We start from the raw sequence: 24,053 nt of genomic DNA on the forward strand, positions 1-24,053 counted from the left end.
TCAAAGCTCAAAGAGGAACGTCTTAAGCCTGCTCTTAAAGGTAGAGAGGGCGTCGGCCTCCTGAACCAAAGCTGGAAGCTGGTTGCACAGGAGAGGAGCTCGGTAGTTGAAGGCTAAGGCAATACTCTAGATCCTCTAGATCCTCTAGATCCTCTAGATCCTTGAGATCCACCCCCGATGCCGTCCAATTATCAGTGAAGCAGAGACGATGAGAGAGAACTAATGAGGGAGAAGAAAGAGTCTCTAAATATATAACTATTAAGGTCCTGATTGGCTAATTACACTGAATGAAATTAGCCTTCAGTCATAAGATACTTGGTTCCTCACCATCACGTCTTCTCCATTATCGTCAGCGTGATATATTCAGGCCGTCCATGCAGCTCTTCTCCCCCATTAAAAGTAATTAAAGAATGTTTTAGGGGAAAGCTAATTCTCAATTAACTAATTAAAACATGTCAGAACACGGAGAAGACATAACACGAAATCAGTATTCAGCTAAAAACATTAAAGACACAATACTGCAAGTGTGGATCGGCTACCATATGCTACACAGTATGACTGTATATAGTGATTGTTTTTGTTCTACACTTCTTTTCTGTATGTAGAATATGTATTCTGTGGGATTTCTGTGGTGTTTCTTTTAACCAAATGTGAACAAAGTTGTGTAATTTAAGATGAGCAGGACTCTTTTCTTCTGTTTTAGAGTAAGCTCTCAGTGGCAGTTTTTAAATTTCCCCATGTTGAACTTCAGTACAGCTGCTGTGGATGAATTGAACTCTCATTAAAATGTGATGTTTAGCATCTTTCTGAAAGTTAAAACATATTTTTATCTGACTTTTACTATATTTTATTACTCAGGATAAACAGACCATATTCAAATATTAAAAAGGAAAACAACAAAAAAGGAGAAATTACATAAAAAAATTTGAACGTGTATCTAAAGAGAATTAAATTAAAACCAAAGAGTATCTGTATGACAGCACGAGAGGAAAGTGAGAACATATTTTCTCTGGTGAACCAACCCTTTAAACTATTAAATACGATTCATATTCTTACCAGCAGGGAGCTGCAGTATGAAGCTTAATAAAATGATGGCATCACATTTGGGCCTCTGGAGAAAGACATCACCCACCTCTCATTGTCAGACAGTTGATTTTCATATATTTATTCACAGTATTCTTTCATTTGTTTGTTCTTTAATTAAAATTTTAGTACATTTCAATACCTTATCTGTCTGAGACACAAGGAGAAACATTTCAAATCAATTGCTACAATCAAATATAACAATAATCCTGATAATAATGAACTATAGTTGAAAAGAAGAGGAATTATTAGGCTCACAAATTAGCAACAAAACTTAATAATATGGTATTAATCTCATCCCAGCAGGGTAAACATCCACAAATCCAATTATAGAAGCATTTGTTTTAATTATCATCTCATTTCATCTCGTAAACGTTTGATTATATGGATGTTTAGCCTGTTAACCTGAGAGCTTTGCAACGGTTGTTTTTTAGTTGATTTCATACAAATGCCTAAAAATCTGTACATCATTTGGACATCTGCACAACATGATATGTGCCCAGTAAAGAAATCATCCTGTACAGCCTATATCCCAGAAGCCACCCTCCGCTCCACCCCTGCAAGAAATAGCTCATTTTAGAGCTGCATAACTTCATGTTAGCTAGAACCCTAAAGTCTTCTGATGAACTGCCAACAGGTGTGTAAAATAAAATCCAAAACCCTACACAGACACCCCCCCGTCAACGGTAAACCAGCTTTCCTCTGTTGCCTGACTTTCACACAGCTGATTCAGAGCCACTGATGATCACCTGACCCATCACTGAAGAATAACACGATTCAATCCAACAACTGTCCTCATGAACACGGGGTCGTCATACACATAAAGTCATTGGCCACGCTGCTGTAACTTTTTATTTTTAATCAAGAGTTCCAAAAAACATTAGTGATGGTACAATAAACAGAACACTGAATTATGAGAGGGTTTTTGTAGATGAGCCATCCATCCATTTAACGCCTGCCTTGGTGTCCGTCCCAAAGTGTTAATGTCAGGTTGATTCACATGACCAGACGTCAACTTGATGTGTGGTGGCTACTCTGGGCGTTTGCTGGTTAGATGTATAGACACAGGCGCTGTAGTTTTCTGAAAAACTGAAGGTTGGGCTCATATGCAGTGGTGGATTTGATTTTGAGCCTGATATAAATTGACCGAGTTGTGGTGAGAAAGTTTGATAAATTAGCGACCAAAGAAGACAAGAAATCTCAGTCACTGGGAGAACTGGGACGCTCTGGCGGCTGCTTGAGGAGCCCATTGTATAAAACAAAGAGAAGGCACCTTAATGGCAGTTCGACGGATTTGCAGCTGAAGCCTTCAGACAGAAAACAGTAGGGATAACATCTCAAGGTTTGCGTTTGGCTGCCTGGATATTTATCTATATCGGCTTTTCGTGAAGTCGATGCTCTCGTTAATGGACACCAAAGGTAAAAATGATGTAATTCCATTGAAAAAAACACATTAAATAATAAAAAAAGAATAGCTTTTTATATACAGATGTGATTGATATGGAGCCAGTGTTTGGTTGGTCTGTTCTGGGCTACTGTAGAAACATGGCGGTTCAACGTCGCAGACTCCAGCAGCATCTGTAGATAAAAACTTCTCATTCTAAGGTAACAAAAACACAACTATTCTTATTTTCAGGTGATTATAGAGTAATGCATCATTTAGAGCTTGTGAGTGGAAGTGGCAATTAAAAAATCATCAAGATGCTTGTGACAACAGACGCACTTATTGTTTTCAACGGCTCCAGGCTGAGTGCAGGCATTAAAGGGGTGTCAGTGCAGTGTGACACAGCCTCCAGTCAGCTCAGTAGAGCCATGCAAGGTGAATTTAACCAGCATGTTATCCTGCGATGATTAGTGAATACAGCTCGAACCAACGCTATTACATGCTGAGCATCAGAAGACGTATTCAGGGTAACTTGACTGACCCCTTTTAAAAAGTGAAAGGGACAACTTACAGACAATCTGACAGTCACACAGGAAACCAGGTTTTATTTGTGTGAAGACATTGTTCTTTAAACTCACGGGGAATAATGTTTTGTCACACTCCTAAATCACTACTATTTTACAACAGGCCGTTTGTCTCTCGCTGTGTAAACTGGCAAAGGGTGTTACATGGATTTATGGGATAAACAAACTGAGGAATTGATTTCTTAAAAAACATTCATGTCTCAAAAACACTTATTCTAATGCCCCAAACTCCTAATATATGGACAGTGAAGTTATAAGAAAGATATCTAAGGATTTGGAAGTCCCTTTATGAATCAGAGACTACACAAGTTTAATGTGCTGTTGCTGGAAATGGAGTGTATTGAGTTGAGCAACACTTTAACCTTGTACTTACAAGAGTAACTTTTAATCTGCGGTTTTTCTTGTTTTAAAAGTTTTCTACTTCCCTTTCTTAGAAACACAGATCCTACCCCAGTCTTGGCCTTCACTTATCGCCTCATCAACTGCCAACAATAGCCCCGGGGGGCTGTTCATCAGAAGTAAAGTCTGTTTTCCAGGAAAAAAAAATCCTAATTTCATAGCATGATGGACGATGGCTCTCACAGATCACAGCTCTTTTAAACGGCACACATTTCTATCATTTGATTTCTACCTTTCAGATACAATAATAATGTTTTTAATTAAAATATTGTCATTTGGGGGCTTTTTCAAGCAGATATTGATACACTGTAATACATGTTTCTGTGGTCCTTGTAGAGTTTAAATAATGTACCAGGTCAAATCTGTTCAATATAATTGTGTCTTTTATCATTTAAGTAAATATTAATCCAAAATGTTTGGTTCAACAATGCAAAAATACATTTTAAATAAAGTTTTAATCACGCTTGTTATTACTAAGAAATAATATTTATATTTAATTCACAGCATTGAATATCAAAATCAATTCTCTGATAAATGTGGGTGATTGTACTCAATTATGTATCATTGATATGTAAAATTTTATAAATTCTACAATTTAAAGTTTTTACATAAACTCAATATCTTTGTTTAATTCCCTTTTATTTTCTATTTGAATCTACTCATATGAAACTTTACCTGCAAAGGGTCTCGTTTATTTTATGTTAACTCAATACTAAACAGTTATATTTCATTAATAATACTGCTTGTAATCAGTTACAGTATATATATGATTAGTATATATAATAGTATATATAATAAATGGAGTATATGTGATTCATTGTGTTTAAATCAGCAGATATTTCTGCCACCTGCACTGATGATGACCATATATATATACAGCCATGGACGAAAGTATTGGCACCCCTGGAACTTTTCCACAAAATGCACCATTTCTACGGGCCAAAATGTTTTGATAGTCTCCGGATTTCATGATTCCTTGCACACAATCAATGCACCCAGTGCCAGAGGCAGCAAAACAACCCCAAAACACCTTTGAACCTCCACCATATTTGACTGTAGGTACCGTGTTCTTTTCTAGGCCTCATTCTGTTTTCTGTAAACAGTAGAATGACGTGCTTTGCTAAAAAGCTCTACCTTAGTCTCATCTGTCCACAAAACATTCTCCCAGAAAGATTGAGGCTTACTCAGGTATGTTCTTGCAAACAGCAGTCTGGCTTTTTACCATAGAGCTTCATCTCATTCAGATGACGACGTATGGTTCGAGCTGACACCGTTGCACCCTGAGTCTGCAGGACAGCCTGAATTTGTGTGGAAGTTGACTGAGGTTGTTTATCCACCATTCGAACTATCCTGCGTTGCAGTCTTTCATCAATTTTTCTTTTCCGTCCACGTCCAGGGAGATTTGCCACAGTTCCATGGGTTATAAAAGTCTTGATTGTATTGCGCACAGTTGACAAAGGAACTTTAAGATCTCTGGAGATTGACTTGTAACCTTGAGATTGTTGATATTTTTCCACAATTTTGCTTCTTAAGTCCTCAGACAATTCTCGGCTCTTCTTTCTCTTCTCCATGCTTGGTGTGGCACACACAGGCACACAACACAAAGGTTGATTCAACTTTTATAAACTCTAACTGGCTTCAGTTTCGATTTCTATATTGCCAGCACCTGTTACTTACCACAGGTGAGTTTAAACAAAGATCACATGCTTGAAATGAAATTATTTACCCAGAGTTTAAATAGGGTGCAAATGATTTTGTCCAGTCGATTTTTTGAGTTTTGTGTAAAATTATGTCAAATTTGGCTTTTTTCTTCTGCTTTTTTGTGTTGTCCCAATGCACTTAAAGGAAATAAACACGTGTTCTTCCGTCCATATAGATATAAAAATATATGTGTATTATTTTGTAGTTGGATTAGGTTTTATTTATTTTGTAAATGTTTACGTATTTAAGTATAGTTTAAACTGGTAACAGTTCCTATATTGTTCAATTTCAAGATCAAATTTGCCTTACAAATAATACATAATTTTGTTATTTTATTTATATTAAAACTGGTCTATTTATTAAAAAGTTATCCTTTTACCTGTTTATGTTTGCTTTGTTGTTTTCTTTGTGTGTCGTCATTTTATATTTTTATTTGTTATTATTTTTGGGAACATTTTCTGACACAGGAGGATACAATAAATTAAAAAAAATGTACGTACACTATCAAACATACAGTGTTCAAACCCAGATGTGTGTTTATATAAATATGCACTTTATTTTTCGAGGAAAAAAACAGTAAACAAACAAAAGATGATTCATGATAACAAACTTTTATAGTAACAAACAATGTAGAATGAACAAGACTCATGAAAGCATCATTATACTATTGTTATAAGCATTATATATATTGTTCAGTTGAAAGGTCTTTTACAAAATAGTTTATTCTTCGGCAGGTTACAAAATTCCTATTTGGCGTAGAGCATTTCTTTCCTTGTAGCGTACATGGAGCTGAGAGAAAACACAGCGTCAGTGAGGGCGGTGGGGAGGAAAGGGAAGAGCTGGAAGAAGACCCTGTCCATCGCAGAGACCAGCAGGTATCTGTATTTAGGCCGAGTCGACGTGATGGCGTGCACCATCGCACCGATGACCAGGTCGGCGTTCTTGAATCCCGCCCTGCAGGTTGACGTGAAGTACTCGATGGCCAGCTCAATGTACTGCTGGTTGAACGCTTGCTTGCGTTCGTCGTCCAATTTCTCCCAAACATCTAAACTTGTTTTCATCTTCAGGATGTTGGTGGCTTGTCCGAAGTTCCCCGGCTGGATGATGCTGACCTAGAATTGAGTCACAGATTTAATTAGTCTCAAACTTTTACATACTTTTTACAGAAATAGTTTTGCCACTTTTATTCGCTCTAATGGCCGGTTAGCATTCTCAAAATCAGTCAAAATTTAAGCTTTTTGAATTAAGAGATACCTTAAAACTATCCTATGATTTTGAGTTTAAAATCTAAATTTAGAGATTGTAAATTAAAAATTAAAGTATGTTTTTGAAGAACTCAAAAAGGATTAATCAGATTTTTTTTTATTTAGTAGAAATTACCTTCAATATGTTTTAAAGCTCAAAACAAGAGATTGAGAATCAAAATCTACTTTTAAAATAATACATTTTTATTTAATTTTGAGATATTTCTTGCGTAATATCAAACTTTGAATTACCGTCAATCCTCACAATTAGTTGATTTTTTTCTGTTTTTGGCAGAAATAAGCTTCTATACATATAAAATGTTGAGCTAAATACTAAAGAGGTCGTATATCTTGTTTGTTTAAACAAACTTTTGTAAAAAAAAAGTACAAAAGCTAAAGTCTGTTACCTTTGGAGCGATCCAGGCTATTTGTTTCCCCCGTTTCCATTCTAACTAACTAACCCACTTACCGTACCATACATGAGGTAAATTTTCTCATCTAACTCTCTGCAAGAAAGCCAATAAGTGAATGTCGAGAGGTTAAAATCAACAGTTTCCTGGCTAACAAAGACCCACTGTGGGCGTGGGACTGACATGAAGAAGAGCGTGACGTACTGACAGTGTCACGTTGGTTTTACACTAAATGAATGCAATCAAATGGAAAAATAAGCCTGACAAATTAGTTTTACTTCCTATTTGCCCAGAGGCGTTATTTATTTTATGACCACAGAGTTCTCCCCATGCATCGGAGCGTCACAAGATTTGTGTGTTTACTGTACCTTCACACCAAAACTGGCCATTTCAACTCTCAGGCAATCCGCAAACGCCTCCAGGCCTCTCTTTGACACACTGTACGCGCCCATGTTCAGGCAGTTGAAGAAGGAAAAGATGCTTGAGGTGTAAATCATCCGACCTGTGGCAGCCAGGAAGCATAAAAACAACAATTTACCCGCGATGTCTCCACAGTGAGAAGGCGAGGCGACAGTGAAATGTGGCTGCATTTTGAGCTGACCTTTGGCGGCACGAACCAGAGGCAGGAATGCGATGGTGGTCCTGATGGAGCCGAACAGGTTGATGTCGACCATGTGGTGGAAATCTTCAATGGTGCTCCATTCGATCTCGGCCCAGTCTGAGATTCCCGCGTTGTTCACAACTGCCCACAGGCCTGAGGAAGTAAGAAGGGTTACAAGAAGTTATTGTTCAGAAAAGAGAAGATGTGTGCAAGTAGATGTGCAACCATGATGAAATCATTTAATCTACATCTCCAAAAAAGCTTCAGGACACAAACTGCACGACATCAATCTCTACAGACGCTGTATGAAAGGAAAAACTGCAAACAAATACGTTCTAATTTACGCTTATTTAGTCTTAGTTTTGAGTCAAAATTTTGTCTATTATGTCAAATTTAGGACATTTATTAGGATATTTATTTATGGAAGCACATTTCTACCAAAAAAAAAAAAAAAGGAAAAGAATGAAAAGTACTTATTCTATCTAATCTTTCCTGAAATTATTGACTTTTTAAAGTTTAATAATGATAATAAAATATATACTTGGTAAATTAAAATCATGAGATAGTACCATCTCATGATTTAATATTAAGCTTGAATTGATCTTCCATACACAAGCTGAACAAGAGAAACTGGGTCATTTTTTACAGTGTGCTAAACTCTCACCTTTCTCTGGCAGGTCCTCCTGGACCGTCTTCCTCGCCTGCTGCACCTCTTCATCACTGGTGACGTCCAGCTTGAGGATTTTCAGATTACTGGAGCTCTGTCTGGCCAGGCTCTGGGCACCGGCTCCTTGTGGATACAGACACCCGGCAAAGACCACAAACCCAATGCGGTCCAGACACTGAGCCAGCTGATGCCCGAAGCCGCTGTCACAGCCGGTTATCAGCACAGCGTAGCCTTGACCGTCCTGCACATGGCTGCTGCGATGGCGGGAAACCAGCTTGGCGAAGAGGAAGAGCAGGAAGGCAGAAATGGAGACGATGCCAACGACTTGGCCGATGAAGAAAATCATGTTCATGCTGGCGAAAGCGTCTGTGGACTGTCTGCTAGAGCTTCCTTCTGCACAATATAAGCCTGTTCACAACACAGCAATGGTTCATTGTAGGGGGGCGTGTTTGTTGTGATGTGTGAGGGGTGACATTCACACAATTTGTTCAGGTTTTTTCATGTGACTTCATAAGACACCTCTGTTGTCCCAGAAGAACATCAGCCCGACTGTTTTCATACAGGACAAGTGAGAAAGTTTTAAATTGAAATGATGATGATTGTGGTGGGAACAGCCACAGTGAACCGGCCTCCAGTTATTTTCTTTAGAAATTATATTTCCTGGTAACTAATCAATTACAAAGAGATTACATGACCTACTGAGCGTGTGACTCTTACTTCCTCTTACTAACAGAGAGCATTGCATCAGAACAGCCATGCAACATGTCAGCAACAGCAGTTTGTCTTGTTTACATTCATTCTGGTGTTGTTTTTCTGTTGTTCGCTCTTTGTGAGTCCTGATTTTTATCTTATTATTTATCTTATCTTCATCCTATCATGTCTGAGTTGTTTGTTGTTTTTATATTTTTGCCTTATTGGGCCTTATTGTCTGTTGCTGCGAAACAAATCTACCTCCATAAAGGAACCTATGGAGAGAATTTAGTTCCTTTATTATTCAATCAAATACAATAGATTTGAAACCAAAAAAGAGATTTGAGAGCAAAAAAGAGTAAGTGGCAATCAAAACATTTTTTTTTGAGATCGAAACAGAACAGGTTTCTTCAACTTCGATCAAAACTTATGTTTGTAAGTAAAAACATATACGACCATTTTGCTTATAAATCACTCCTCTATGCTTGCAAGTTCTCGCCACAGCTGTTCTAATGTCAACAAACACACGTGGCGAATAACTGAACAAATTCACACACATATTTCTAACCAGCATTCCTGGTCTATACAGGAGCAGCTGAATGATGCTTCTGACCTCAGAGATGTACAATGTGTAGGCTGTGGAAGAGAAACGCAAATTTCAGCCCCACTGATCTGTATAATCAGACCAAAAGACATGTCCTGTGATTGTAATTATTCGCCATGTGTGTTTGTTGACATTAGAACAGCTGTATGTTTCAATCACAGCCCTACATTGTATACGCCTCCCCTCATTAGGCTACTCTGCTCAGGCCGTGACCAGCAGAGACAACCGTGTTGCTGCTGATCAGTGTGCTTGCAGCAGCAGGGCATTATAATACATTACTTGTGTTGTTGTTGTTGTTGTTGTGAATGTACGGCAGGCTGTAGCCAACGATATATAGCGCAATTCATTACTTATGGGAAACGTTTCAAGAGCAACAGGCTTACCTCCAAGCAGCACAGCACAGGGAGAAGTGGGTGTAAGACGTAGCCAGGTCAAACCAACCAATAGAAACTCTTCTCTCTGTGATATTTTTTTTTCAATTGCAACCTGTTCTGTTTCGATCTCAAAAAAAAAAAAATGTTTTGATTGCCACTTACTCTTTTTTGCTCTCAAATCTCTTTTTTGGTTTCAAATCTATTCTATTTGATTGAATAATAAAGGAACAAAATTCTCTCCATAGCAACCTAATCGTTTAAAATTGGTGCAATCAATTCATTTTGGCTATAAAAGTTTATTAATTATCAAAAGGATACTAGAAAAAATGACTTTAATTAATATTAAAGATCCTCAGGGGAACACCCTTAGATAAGGGAAACAATAGCCGATAATTGATTGATCAATCTCATTAAAAAACCACTAATTTAGAAATCAGATTAATAATCAAATTAATAACCACTATTAATAGTTAAAGTGGGAGCTTTGGAGTTCTGCATAGAAGAGGCTGGTATCACTCACTCTTAAATAGGCCAGCATGTATAAACACAAACATTTATTAATGAGATAAAAAAAGCAATTAGAGGAAAATACACTATATAGAGAAAGAGTGTGTGTGTGTATGTGTGTGTGTGTGTGTGTGTGGTAGTTGCATGCATAACATCACATTAGCACTGTCTCAGAGACTACAGTTACTACAGTAACCTGCGTTAATTCAATCAACAACATGCGGGTTTAAGACACTTCCAGGTTGGCTTCAGACCCGGAACACCTCAGGGAGTTAAAGATCATAATGAAGTGGACATTAGCCACAGAAGAATCAATACTGGGCCACAGAGGGGGGAGACAACCACATAATTGTGCATTTTGGGTGAAGTATTCCTTAAATCTTTGTTGCCCTACAGTATTAAGACTAAACCCTCATAGTACTCCCATTTTAAACTCCATTCAGACACACGAAGCCAAATCATGACTTAGTATCTGATCATTTTGATTTATAAAGAGACACTTTATGTCTGAAGGTCTTTCTGTCTTGCACTTTTTTTTTTTATGTAGCGCCCTCCAGTGGTTACACAGCCTTACTGCATCCTCTCTTTTTGGTTGATTATTTAATTAATTGCTGATTTTTTATCATGAATAAAAAAATTAAATCATAATTAAAAGGAGCAGCTCTTCTGCCCAAATGCTTTTTTTCTTCACTTTATTTTCGACATGTTTATTTATTGTTGAAAGATTACATTATCCCACAGAAAAAAGACAACAAAGACAGTCAGCTACGCCACTGATCATGATTCAGTAATCACTGTTAAACTCTATTAATTAATCAATGTTTGGTATTGATTTGATAAACCTCTCTTTTCAAAACAAAAAAACAAACAAAAACCCAGTTTATGTGTATTTCAGCTTTGTATTTTCAAGTTACAATGTACAGCAACATTCAAACCTTCACAGATGTTCTCAAGAATATCTCAAATAAAATGCCAAACATATATACGACACAGCTGCAGCAGGACTGCCACCAGCAGTGAGTCTGACAGTGTGGTTCACATTAAAGTCACATAATGATGGAGTGAAGAGCAGTGGCTCCCCCTGGTGGTACAGACAGGTCACTGGGGGTGTGTGAGGAAAATAAATATGTGAGAAAATACAAAGAAATGTCCCCCTTTGTCCTCAACGAAGGAGTCCTCAAGTAGAAATTCATATTTCTAAATTTGGTTCAGCTTCAGATTTGAATGAGAAATGTTTTTAATGTAGTCCATACAGTTGGCAGTGCGATGCAGAGTGGTGTCAATCATAAACAGTGAGTGCATAGAAAGAAAATGTGGAATAAAGATGTTCAGCTACTGAAGATATTTACTTTTATACAGTTTCTATTTACGTCTTTCTCCGTGCTGACGCTCAATCTAGTTTATTTGATCCTTTTTCTTCATATTTGGCAGCTTGTTCTTGATGCTTTTAAAGAATATTTTGACATTATTCTGACTTTTCTCTCCAGTTTTATCCACCTTTTAAGGCCTTTACACGCTGAGGGTGATACATTTTGTTTTTGTAATAATAATAATAATAACAATAATAATACAAAGGACAGTGACAAAAAACTAGGAATGGCGATTGTCATGTTGGATCCATCCATGAGCTCTCTAAACAGTGACAGTTGCTGGTCTGCCGCCGTCTCCATTAGTTAGTTTGTCTTGTGTGACTTTGGTGTTTTGGCATATTAATACAGACGGGACTAGAGCCTGGGACAGACCCTGTCCTGCTTGTGGGGGTTTCATTTATCACCATCTATAAAAAGGGACAGTCCAGTGTGGTGAACTGTTTTCTGGGAAGTGGGATACAGTCAGGAGGAAGTTCAGCTACTTTAAATGTGGCCTCTGAGAATAAAAGACATTTGCTTTTATATATTTGTTGTTTCACACATATCGAACCCTTTACAGTTCCTAGAAAACATACAGACAAAAAAAATAAAGCAGACCGATGAGCCACTGTCGCACTGCGTGACCAAAAGCACCAAATGCAGATTAATCCGCCGCTGAAAATAGTCCCCACACAAATTGCTGTTCTTAGAAAAATGAAATGACATATTTGTGATCGGCTTTTAAAGATTTCCGCCTTGTTTTTAGTCTTTTCATGAGATTTGTTAATAGTTCAAATATAGAATAACACAAACCTTATCCTTTGAATGCAGGGAGCCCATTGTGTAGAATATAAATATAAATGTTTGTATGGTCGACATTGATTATATCAGTGCTTGATCAGGGATGAGGCTGTGCTGTTCATGTACATAATAAGAAATAAAAACCTTGACAATCTCGTATTCAGCGTGTTATGCGTTATATAGCATCAGCAACTAATATAGTACGTAAAAACAGTTATAGGTTTCAGGAAGGTGCAACTGTTTATTAGTGTGACACTGAATCACTGAGTATACCTCCAAATAAAGCTCATCTAAAACGTCTCAAACAGTAACCAGGAGACATGAAGGTCGAATTAAACAGTTTCTGAACACAGTATTTTGATTGTACCCAGTCTGATCACAGCCGACGTACAGTCCATCGATATCTCGTAACAACCCAGAGATCTCTGCGGTCCAATCAGGTCTCCACTTTCCCGTAAGTGCCGTCAGGCGGTCGGTAGTGTTTGGGGAAGGCTTTGAGTTGCAGCGAGTTAAACGCGTACTTTCGGCATCCAACGTTCTTCACAGTGTTTTCTCGTCGGCAGCCCTCGCTGGGGAGACAGAACGGGGGAGGGAGGGAGGAAGGGAGGGGGTTCACAGACAGAATGAGAGCAAAGAAATAGGAATGATGGTTGTGAATGATGCTTTTTAAATAGTTCCTTAACATAAAAGTCTGCTGGGGGTTGAGGGAGTTGATCTGATCAACAATCAATGAATGATAGATTCAATAATCCATAAAGTTAAATAATAAAAACCCACTGTTATAAGTTAATAACTAGAACTTGTTGTTGTAATTGCAACCGATTGACAGTAGAGGTCAGTAAAGACTTACTCAAACTGTTTCAAACTGAATGAGGAACACAACACTGGAAAAAGACACACGCACACGCGCACGCACGCACACACACACATGGAAGAAAAGCTGAGGGAAAGCACAGATAAAGTAAGCTGAGGGAAAAAAAAAAAGAATAAAAAAGGACATTAAAGGACATTAAAGACCACAAAGTACCACCGGAGTCCGTTTATGTTCTGCAGGTGGGTGCAGAAGATGTTTATTACAGCAGGAGTGTGGCGTTCAGGGACACACTGACTGGAGGTTTTCTTGGGTTTGTGGTACATTTAGAGCAACATGGGGCGCAGCAAGGCTAAAGCTCTTGGATATTTAACTGCTGCTGAGGAAAAGCACTGATTGCCAAATGTGGAAGAGAAACAAAAGACAGTTCAACGTCACAGATTCTCTGTTGTCTGCTGACCTGGGATCTGTCTGAGGAGGTGTTACTGTAACACCAAGAAGCACTAAACCAATATGAGTCGAGATCTTTGTCAGATTTTAGAATTAAATACTAAAAAATATTATTATTATTATAAATAACCTTTCCTATACACTTTCTGTACAAAACAAAATTGAAAAAATGAATCTAAAATTTTAAAATTTTGACTAAAAATTGAATATTGACCCCAAAAATCCACTGTGTTGTCAGCACTACAGATAACCGTCTCTCCAGAACTTCCTTTTAACACAATAACACTTTGCAGGAGGTAATTATGATCCCAGTGACACAATTATTCTCAATTAACATGTTAAACGTGACCATTAACAAACAACCTGTTCACATAATATCATATCTATTGTTAACAGGAGGGCTCGGAGGGTTAAAAGTATCTGCCAGTAGTTATTATGTCAACAGTTTAAGCACGAGAAGAGATTAAAGTAAAACAATTAACAGTCAGGATGAACAAAAACATATAAATCTGCATATTACAACAATATCACACGGACATATTGAGCTATGGTGTAAAGTGACGACAGCATGACAGTTATGGCACAAGCATAATAATCACATTGTATAGATTATTCTTTATACTCTGCTTTGGAATAACGTAAGACAATAGCAAACGTTAGCATTTAGGCATTACAAGCATCTTTAAATACAATTTATGTACAATATAAATATATTCTCTGATCTCAGAATAACAAAAACAAAAGGAAAGAAACAAAGAAAAAGAGATTGAGATGTTTCTCTTTTAAAGGTCAATGATATGAGTTTTTAATTCATAGTTTTAGGAAGCACTTTACTGTTATTACACATATAAGTATGGGGAATTAATGATTAAGTGTGTTAGTAATTGAAAATATTATTTTTTATTTTTCAGATTTTCATTTATTTTAATCATTGTACATAAAATAATTGATGTTCCCTCACATCCCTGCTGCTCATTGATCATATAATCACATTAGGTGTCATTTTTAATAAATATATATATATATTAAATAAACTTTAAGTTAACATATAACTTAATTCTGTCTCACAGAGGTAGTTCTAAACTGACATAAGTAGTGAATAATAACTTAAAGGAGGAATTTGGGGCACTTTCTTGATCGATGCCACTCTCACGTCTGTACAACAGCCGCCTGGGAGGAACCAGCGAGCTAGGAGCCAATTAACTTGTCAGTTTAACTAAAGACAGTAAACAGGAAACTTTTCTCTCTCCATGAATAATAAAAGCTGCCTTTCAGCACATGTGGGCACCAATTTTTTTCCCATCTAACTTTTGGCGATAAAGCGAATACCTTCCTTTTTCAATAAGAGCATCCAATAATTAATAATTACTCTATTTTCAACTGTTTTTCAGGAAGTCTTGTGTAGCAGCACTCAAGTGTTTGAGGTGTAAATGTCAATATTCACAATACGTTTCTAAATACAAACTCATTTAAGAATACTGAGACGTTACTGTATGTCTGATCATTATACTGTAGTGTGTGTGTTTGACTGTTTAGGGGTCACGAGAGCATGTTACACTCCCAAAGGAGGCTATTCTGGTCTGATCCAGTTCCATACTGGGTCGATCTTAATGAGACGGAGCCTCCAAACTCCGAGGAGGTGACTGATGCTTTCGTTTAGTTTCACAGGCTAAGAAATCGATTTATTAAATGCAAAGTTTTCAATCTGCAAAGGAAGCTGAAAACTCTTGTTTTTTACTCCAAGGAAGGATTTCTTATATTTCCTAAACTGCCACATATGACCATTTAGTTAAAAAATAATGCAGCTGATTCAGAAATATGTAAAAAATAAAATATATAACACATGCTCTCTAGCAAACTCTATGATAAGTGCATGATTTGTAAGCAAAAGCATCTTGAAAACAATTTGTTTTGAGTTGTTAGTCACAACCGTAAATTAATCAACAATTAGTGCAAATTTACTGATGTTTTTTTTTTGACAAATTCATCACTTGAGAAAACAGTCGGAAGATCAATCATAAAAAAATAATAGTTGCAGGTTAGTAAAGCGTATTCACAAGACTAATAACTAAATAATCTAACATAGAAGTGGACTATATTCAGAGAAAGACGTCACATCTTTTCTGGCTTAATCTCTTTGCAAACACAGATCCTACAAACCTGAATTCACCTGACATAAACCTGACTGGAGCATTTGGCACAAGCATGGATACATTCCTTTCATTCATTCACCTTAACTACGAACAAAGTAAACTCATCACCTCGACTCGACACGTCTCCACTCTATAAAGCTAATTTTAACTGTTTTAGCTGCAATCTGTACCAGTTTATGGTAAACATATAAATGCTCTAAAAGGGTGTAGAACAGACGACACTACACTGCATAATCAATCACATTTCCCCTGAATATCCTGCAATCATACATTCCAACGTGACCCAATTAGAAACTGCGTCCTTAAAAATACAAAAGATTCAACGGTGTCAGCTGGCGAGACGGAGCTCGTCTCCACTGCACTCGGCATGAGAAGCTTCAGGAGCAGATGTGGGTCGAACCACTGGCTGACTGTATCTGACGCGCCACATGGGGACCAATTTAAAGAAGTGCCATCACTGGCTGCTACTGCCTCTGGGGCAGGTGAAGGCAGAAGCTCAATCTCAGGGAGTGAAAAAGTATTAAAACAGTGACTACATCAAACATGTCACTGCTTTTACAAATGAACTGAACCCATAAATAACACCTCAGCCAGGCCAGGGCAGCTCAAGGTTAGAAATAATGTGTTTTCAGGGGAAATGTGGAAAAGGGCTCCACAGGTAACCTTTAAACTTGAGTGAGTCACATGAATTATTCTCTACTAACAGAGCTGGAAATGGAAAATGTTTTTGGACGTCATTATGCTGCAGGTGCTGTAATAAGAGCTGGCTTTAACAACACTGTGTGGATGCTATGAAGCCTGGAATACGCCACTGGATTGGTTCTTAGTTGCATTCACGACTTTAAATCAAAGGGAGTTCAAATTAAAATTGAATTAAAACAATGGTGAACTGGACCACCAACGCCGGGGAGAAACATCTGGCTCTTTGAGTTATGTCATGTTTTTGTGAATTAAATAAATTAACTTCATTATTTATTTCATTGTGAGTTAATAATGTAAAATGAATTATTACATAGTAGTTTTTTTTAAATTCATAAATGTGTTAATGACTAATTAAATGTAAACATAAATGTCTATATTTATTCTGACTGCAGGCTCCACAGAATTCAGATGAATCTTTGTTCATATATATTTCTTTTACCGGTTTTGAAGCAATTTGCAGCAACACCCACACCTGAGTTTTTACTTCTGGTTGAGCAGACCTGTACGAGCCCACACAGTCCTCACAGGACTAATCATGGATTTAGGGCCTTTCAAGAAAAAGAGGAATTTAAGAATTTATTATCAGGTCATTTAACTGTCTCTACTTGTTTGCTCTATTACACTTTTTTATTTATTACGGGAACTTTATCTTCAGTTGGAGGATTGTTTTCCCTTTTTTCTTGCTGCCTTCCCATGACGAGGTCAAATATCATTTTTCTTACATAACATGCAGGGATTGATGGATAACGTTGTTTTCAGCTGCCTGTTTCTGCTACAACTTGCTACACAGGAAATGGCACATACTGGCCGGCAATCAAACAGCTCCTACTGATTAGGAAACAAGTCATGCATGTTTTCACGGGGGGGGCTGATCCCTGAGCGCTGGTCTGTTTGTTTGCTCATACAAGGAATGCATGGTATTTAAAAATACTTTCGGCTAAATGAGTAGGGAGTGTTAAAGGCAAGAAATGCTGTTCATGCAGCACAGTTCTGATTGAATTGGAGCTGGTATAATCATCTTAGTCTGGTGGAAGTGTTGACTTGAGTTCAGTTCATGTACGTCTGAGAAAACAAGGTTATTAAAGTTTTCAGACACTTCAATTTAGCCTCAATTTATCTGCTATTCTGAGGTATGGGTAAAAAGAAAGTGATTGTCATTCTTAACCCCGGTACTGTTGGTTAAAATATCCCAATAAAAGGCTAAAGGTTGGGGAATTTGAGTCAAAATAGGTATGTTGTAAACAGAATCAGTGATAATAACTGACCCAGATCTGCTGGAAAGTGCACATGCTGAACAAAAACCTCCTTCGACTGTCTAGGAGAGCAGGAAGACAAATAAAAAAGAGAAAATACTGCCTGAAAAAATATATATAAGCCAAAGTGAGCGTAAATAAAGAGTTTCCTCCGCTTTAGCTTGTAAGGTGCAAAAGCACATGGAAGACAATGGTGAATGCAACAAGCTAGCTGGTTTGTGCAAAGCTTAAATTAGAACTCACTTTCCTTTATAATGGCTACGATCAACAGGAACACTTCAGTGAAAGCAAGACTTGTATATAATATATATATATATATATATATGTGGTGTCATTTCTGGCCTGTGCGTCACAAACATACAAACTGTCACTTTGTATTTTCTATGTGTTGTGTTACAACAATGAAGATTAACACAGAGCAGCCACACAGATGATAAAGGGTCATTAGAGGGCGCTATCCACTTAAAATGTGAATGCTGCTCGAGAGTCTGCTCATTATTCTTATTCATCCTGTAAGTAGTTACACTCATCCAGAACGGTTTCTGTGTCTGGGTTTGAACATTTGTAATACAGCAGTTAGCTGACCACAATGTTTTATATCTGAACATTACTGACGTGAAAAGTTCACACTAAGCCAGCTTAATTAAAAAAAATCTTTTCACATTAAAAGTGTGAAGCAGCAACGTGGGGTAGCTTTTATTGTGAAGCAGTCACAGGAAACCCAATATATCTGTCACTGCGAGTGGTGTCCGTGGTTGTCGCTGACTCAACCAGGACTGAAATCTTAAGGACTACAACCTTAACCTGTATTTATTGTTCTAAGTCTTATAAGACTTGTTTGATTGGTTGACAACAGAAACAGAAAAACCCATCTGAGACCCAGCAGAGTAATCAGACTCTGTCCCACCACTGACTACGTGTTGGTTGTGATGCAGTTTTGTTGTTTGTGGAGCAGAAAACGATGAAAAAGAAGAGATTTAGTTTTTTACAATTAAGTTTCTGTGTGCACAGAGATCTTTAAGAAAATGACCGGAAAACATAACACACATAAGTTTTTAGATTTAGCCAAGCTTAGTGTGAAGTAAATCATCATATCAGTATTGAGACAAGATAACTGTATGTTTACGACACTTTCCCAGGCTAACCATGTGCAGTTTTTCAAAGCTGGAAACATCGTCCATAAACCAAAAAAAAGAGGGCAGGGCTTGGCACTTGATAAATGGGGCATCGGTTGTGGTAAGCCCTTAGTCAGGGTGGGGCAGTGTGTACATACACACTCACAGGACAGTGGCACAGTTTCAGAAACACCCTCAGGAGTCCGTGTGGAGTATTCCCACTCCTCCTCACAAACGAAGGACGTTGTGCACTGTGGCTCCTGGCAGAGAGCTGCACGCTGGCCGCTCAGCTGCAGCGGAGTTTGGCCAGGAAATAGGCCACGCTGAGGAAGATCCACACCACCAGGAGGTTGGGGCTGAGGGCCAGCAGGGGCAGCGAGTACAGGAGGCTGGGGTCCAGCCGGAAGTCACGCACCGGCAGCAAGCCGCTCAGGTTCTTCTGGATCACCCCCTCCCTCGTCCCAATACTGCCGAGTCACGGGAGGTGGGAGGAGGAGGAGGAGGAGGAGGAGGAGGAGGTGTGGAGCAGCAAAAAAAGGTTGGAGGTAGGTGGAGGAGTGGTTGAAAAGGAAGAAAAAAGAACAAAGGGAAGGGAGGAAATAAAAGAGGAGAAAGGAAAGAGATGAAGAAAAAGTATAAGGGCAATTAGGGAGAATAGAGATGGAGGAGGAAGGGGAGTGTTAGGAGGAAATAAGAAAGAAAATAAAAGATTGCAAGGAGGAAGCGGGGAAGGAAGGGAAGGAAGAGGCCAGTGTGTGTCGCAAACAAAGCCAAAACAAACAGATGGCATGCACAGAGGTGAAATGGCAAATTAACAGGTGACACCGGTGAAAGAAGGCACAGCCACGATGACAGATAGCGGTTTCCACGGGGAGACATCAAAATAATGAAAGTAATAAAAATCATATGGTAGTGACAACAAATGGAAGTGAATCACAAACAGACCAGAAAGAATAAAAAAAAAACAATCCCGCAAAAAAATGTCAAACAAACGGGAAACAGAGGAAGAGGAAAAGGAGAAAGAGAAAAAAGAGAAAATTAAGAAAGACGTTTTTCAGAAAGGGAAAGAAGATAAGAAAATACAGCAATGGCTCTCCATGTTTATATATTCTGAGACATGGGGCGAAGGAGGAGGAAGGAATGGAGGGAAAAATGGAGGAAAACCAGCACGAATGCACAGTGGAAAAACACCCTTTAAGTCTAATTTTGAAGTCATTTGCAAAAAAAAAATCTGTCTGCGAACTAACGAGAAAGCTGGTAGGAGCACTTGAGAAATACTAACAAAATTCACATGCAGTGAGTAAACTGGTGCAGGCTTAACTTCAAAATGTTACAATTTGAAGGGTGTGTTGTCCGTTCACATTCATTTTCAACTGATGTGTGGATAAGAGGGGAAAATGATAATGAAGGGAGAATTCGGGGGCAAGCGTTACACTTTCCTCAAGCTTTTTCCAAACATGCATCACAGCTCAAATCCGTTCCAAACTGAAATAAATCAAACTGTCAAAAATGATCCAGAAGCTAATTTCATGCTCGTCGGCTGATGAGGCAGAAAGAGGGGGAGGAAAAAAGGGAGAGATGTGAGGAGAGGAAAAAGAAGGGGAGGAAAAGGTGAAGAGATGTCGTATCATGCGAGTATCGTGTGTGGGAGTGCAACTTTATTGAGTACAAACGAGACAGGTGTGATTACATCTTCTTACAACAGAATATTTACAACATAAAGTCACATAAAAACTGAGAACACAAAACTTTCTTTGACACAAAAAAAAGGTACAAACACTCGAGGATAAACTTATGTTCTGTTTCCGAGAGCTGCAGAGGACGGTTTCCGCCCTCTAGAACAAAATCGACATTTGCAGGAAGCTGCAACATTGTAGACCAAAATCAATAAAACTCTATCGGGGAGATATAAATCCCAGTACACCTTAATGTATCCGTCTGCTGTCTTTTATGGTGTCGGTTCTGTTGTTTTTGGTACAAAATGTCTTTTTTTAGACCAGAAAATTGTATCAAACATGTTTTGGAAAGCATTTTAAATGACGTGCTTTCTGGAAATGTGTTGCTTTCACATGCTTGCGATCAGTGTGTTTCCTTAGTGGCAACATAAAAGAAACGCTTTGAACACTTGGGCAAAGTTACCAAAAAGACTCTGTTATGTTTTCTTCTTTTCTATTTGAATATTTTTCTATTATATTTCTGTTTAAGCTGTTAAACTGAAGGATGTGTCTGCTTTTGTATGGATGTTTTTGGCATGCTGCAGGCCAAATTCCCATGCAGAAAAACAATAAAGACTAAACTGGACTGACAAAATCTCACCATAAGAGGTAAAGGGGCGAATATGTTTTGTAATTTGGGGGCACCGACCTTTTAAAATAAAAAGGCAGCAATTCACTAAATCTTTCTTCATAACTTCTTAACAGGCGGACTCGGACATATTGTGGAAATGAACAAGGGAAAGAAAAAATAAAGCAGGGATGAAGGAAAAGAAAAGGTGACGACAGAATGTCAAGTGCTTCGATAAATCAAATAAAAAAAAAAAAAAAAAAACACTCTGTTGGCAACTCAGACTGAAACAGCGTTGTGTAGCTTTAGAAAAGGAAAGACACGACAGTGATGGACAGACGGACGTACAGACGGAACAGACTCAGACACAGGAAGACGTACAGACGGACCAACAAGCAACCAAAACACACGACCGAAGGAGGATCCTCTCATTTGAATAACAGTTAGGTAACTCTCTTCTCCAGACCCTTGTCACATTGGAGTCTCCAAAAGAGGAGCAACAAAATGTTGTCAAACCTTTTTGACAAGAGTCTGGCAAAGAAAGCAACCAACTGAATTTCAAAATATTCAAGTATCCCCTTTAAGGTGGACCAGCAACGCTAGGCCAGTTTGAAAGCAGGCAATAGTTTTTTCAAAATCACACATGGGCAAAAAAACATCCTTTTCCACACATTTGTTTCCCTCTGACCTTTTTAAAGACTTTTCTCCACATTAAGCTGATACACACAGTGTATAATAAAGTAATAATTTGGCATCCTACATGTTTAAAGAGCCTTTTTTACCTCACACTAAATAAATTAGTGATTTTATATCACTTTTAATTATTCTTTTTATTGCAAAGAGTCAGTGGATTTGTTCAACCTGTAAAGGACCTTTGGCAGGTTCAAGAGAAACAAATATGCATCTGTAAGTTTCCAATCTGATAAAGCAAAGCTGGAATTTGTTGGTTTTTTTGCCCAGGTCTGCTTTTTTTGTCCTTTCAGGCACAGCGAGGGCGTCTTACCTGCGCATACAGTCGAGGGCCTGCGTGAAGACCTGCGGTGCCATGCCGTGCTCGTGCTGCAGGATCAGGCACTGCTCCAGGGTCACCGACATGGCCGTGCGGTCCTTGGCGCTTTTGCAGCTGGTGAAACGAACTCCGTTCAGCCGGCGACAGATCTGAAACGGAGAGGGAAGAAATATTTAAGCTACTGGGAAACAGGGATAGTCTGTAGTTTTAAAATAACCTCAGCTGTAAGCAGACTATGTCCCGTTGGTGGTTATCAAACCTACCAGCCTGTTATATATCTCTATAATTTTATCACATTAAGATTTCTACCTGTATTATATATAGCACACACCATAGGTGACTGTGCTCATTAGCTGATGTTTTTTTGTTTTAAAGAGAAATAATATTAAATTCTATCCAGTGTGAAACGTCACCTCGGCCGCCTGCCAGAGGATGTCCACGTTCTTGTTTTTCCTGGCGTGGACGTTCTGCCCCAGAAACCTCAGCAGCTCTGGGAGGCAAGTCTGAGAACGAGACCTCGGGAGGCCTGGTGGGTTGTTGGGGGGGAAGATGGGTATGATGTGAGGGAAAAGCAAAAATAAAAAAAAGTACACAATGTAAAAATACTTAAGAAAAATAAGAAGTAGCAGTTAAATGTACCATAAGTATCAAAAGCCTAAAAATGGGTTTGTGACTGATGTAGTTGAGTCCAGTGGTTCCCAAAACAGAGGAACCTCAAAAGGGTCACAAGTTAAATCTGAGGGGTTGTGAGATGATTAAAGGGGAAGGAAAGAAGAAAAACAAAGTTCTGCTCCACAAATTTGTATTTATGTATTACTTTTTTTGTGAAATATTGTCTCTTTGGGCTTCATATATTTGTTTAAATGGAACCATGTAACAAGTTTAGAGGGGAATTGTCTCTGGGAAACACTGGTTTAATTTTTAACAATGTGTTGCATTTTATAAGTAAAATCATAATAAAACAAGTAACTAAAGCTGTCAAATAAATGTAGTAAAAAGCAGAATGTTTCCCTCTGAAATGTGGTGGAGTTGAAGTATGAACATAAAATGGAAACTAAAATGTATGTTTAATTCTACCACTGAAGATATTTAACTTTTAACTGCCCTAACTGGAAAAAGGGGTTTCCCTGCTGAACTCTAGTACACTGTAGTACTTACAGTCCTCAGGCAGGACTTCTTTGAACTGTTCGTAGTATGAATTTAGCCTGGAAAGACTCTCCAGGTTAATGATCTCCTGCAGGGACGTGTCTCCAAACCTGAACAACACAGAGAAACAAATTTAATTGACGACCAACCCAAATTCATCTGTCATCTGTTACACAAAATCTTGCTCAAACTGTGAACTTGTATCTTAGATATCAGAAAAACGTCCCTCCTCTTTTCTTCTCCCACTCACTCACTTCTCAGCCAGCGTCTGCTGCTCGTTGATGCCGACGTTGAAGTGCACCGGTTGGACCCTCAGCAGCATACCACTCTGGATCTCCCGCGGCAACGCGTCGAACATGGTTCCCGGAAGCGGGATGCGGACGTTGAAGCCGTCCCGGTTCCCCGTGATGATCGGCAGCATGTCAGGGGCGGAGCTGCCAGTGGCCTGGGTCACCTGGAGAAAGTTTATGAATATAAGGCCAAAGAAATTTGAAGAAAATAATATTTTAGTCTTTAATAATTCCTAAACAATTTCTGCTGTTTTTCCTTTCTCTCTTTATACTTTAACTGTTTAAATATACATAATATCGAGTCTTTCCTCTGTCTGCTATTTAGTGGGCAGGCAGGAATAATTGCACTATACTGAAAATCAAAAATGCTGTCATTTATTTATAAAAGAGTTTGATCATAAGAACACTAATAAAAAGCTGAAAAGTTGGAGAGAAGCGAATAC

At 38.3% G+C, this 24,053-nt stretch overlaps 2 protein-coding genes across 7 annotated transcripts in view; both read right to left on the reverse strand.

Annotated features, from left to right (window-relative positions):
* Positions 1 to 5,746: 5,746 nt before the first annotated feature.
* Positions 5,747 to 8,443, reverse strand: zgc:113142 (uncharacterized protein LOC503524 homolog). Its single transcript, XM_051428307.1, has 4 exons — positions 8,071 to 8,443; positions 7,407 to 7,559; positions 7,174 to 7,307; positions 5,747 to 6,263 (listed from the first exon to the last, which is right to left on the reverse strand). The coding sequence occupies exons 1-4, from the start codon at positions 8,423 to 8,425 to the stop codon at positions 5,898 to 5,900; spliced, it is 1,008 nt and encodes a 335-aa protein (XP_051284267.1). The 5' UTR covers positions 8,426 to 8,443; the 3' UTR covers positions 5,747 to 5,897.
* A 2,496-nt stretch (positions 8,444 to 10,939) lies between these two features.
* LOC127378919 (inositol polyphosphate-4-phosphatase type I A) overlaps positions 10,940 to 24,053 on the reverse strand; it is a 43,375-nt gene continuing 30,261 nt past the window's right edge. For 5 of the 6 annotated variants that reach the window (XM_051428295.1, XM_051428297.1, XM_051428296.1 and 2 more), the window contains 5 exons: positions 23,575 to 23,774; positions 23,333 to 23,430; positions 22,588 to 22,700; positions 22,169 to 22,323; positions 10,940 to 12,967 (listed from right to left, as the gene is read on the reverse strand). In XM_051428295.1, coding sequence (XP_051284255.1) covers positions 12,835 to 12,967; positions 22,169 to 22,323; positions 22,588 to 22,700; positions 23,333 to 23,430; positions 23,575 to 23,774 — 699 coding nt within the window. In that variant the 3' untranslated portion in view covers positions 10,940 to 12,834. Of the gene's footprint in view, positions 12,968 to 13,433; positions 19,350 to 22,168; positions 22,324 to 22,587; positions 22,701 to 23,332; positions 23,431 to 23,574; positions 23,775 to 24,053 lie in introns of those variants that run through there. The other variant, XM_051428298.1, reaches the window with a different exon arrangement.

The sequence above is a fragment of the Dicentrarchus labrax genome, unplaced genomic scaffold (assembly GCF_905237075.1).
Source record: "Dicentrarchus labrax unplaced genomic scaffold, dlabrax2021, whole genome shotgun sequence".
Lineage (NCBI taxonomy): Eukaryota > Metazoa > Chordata > Actinopteri > Moronidae > Dicentrarchus > Dicentrarchus labrax.

Excerpts from the sequence above, each read along its gene's own strand:
- zgc:113142 (XM_051428307.1), bottom strand. The coding sequence starts at position 8,425 with ATGAACATGATTTTCTTCATCGGCCAAGTCGTTGGCATCGTCTCCATT. Across the intron at positions 7,560-8,070 it reads GGAGGACCTGCCAGAGAAAG|GCCTGTGGGCAGTTGTGAAC; the intron begins GTGAGAGTTTAG and ends TTACTTCCTCAG. Across the intron at positions 6,264-7,173 it reads TGGCCAGTTTTGGTGTGAAG|GTCAGCATCATCCAGCCGGG; the intron begins GTACAGTAAACA and ends ACTCAATTCTAG.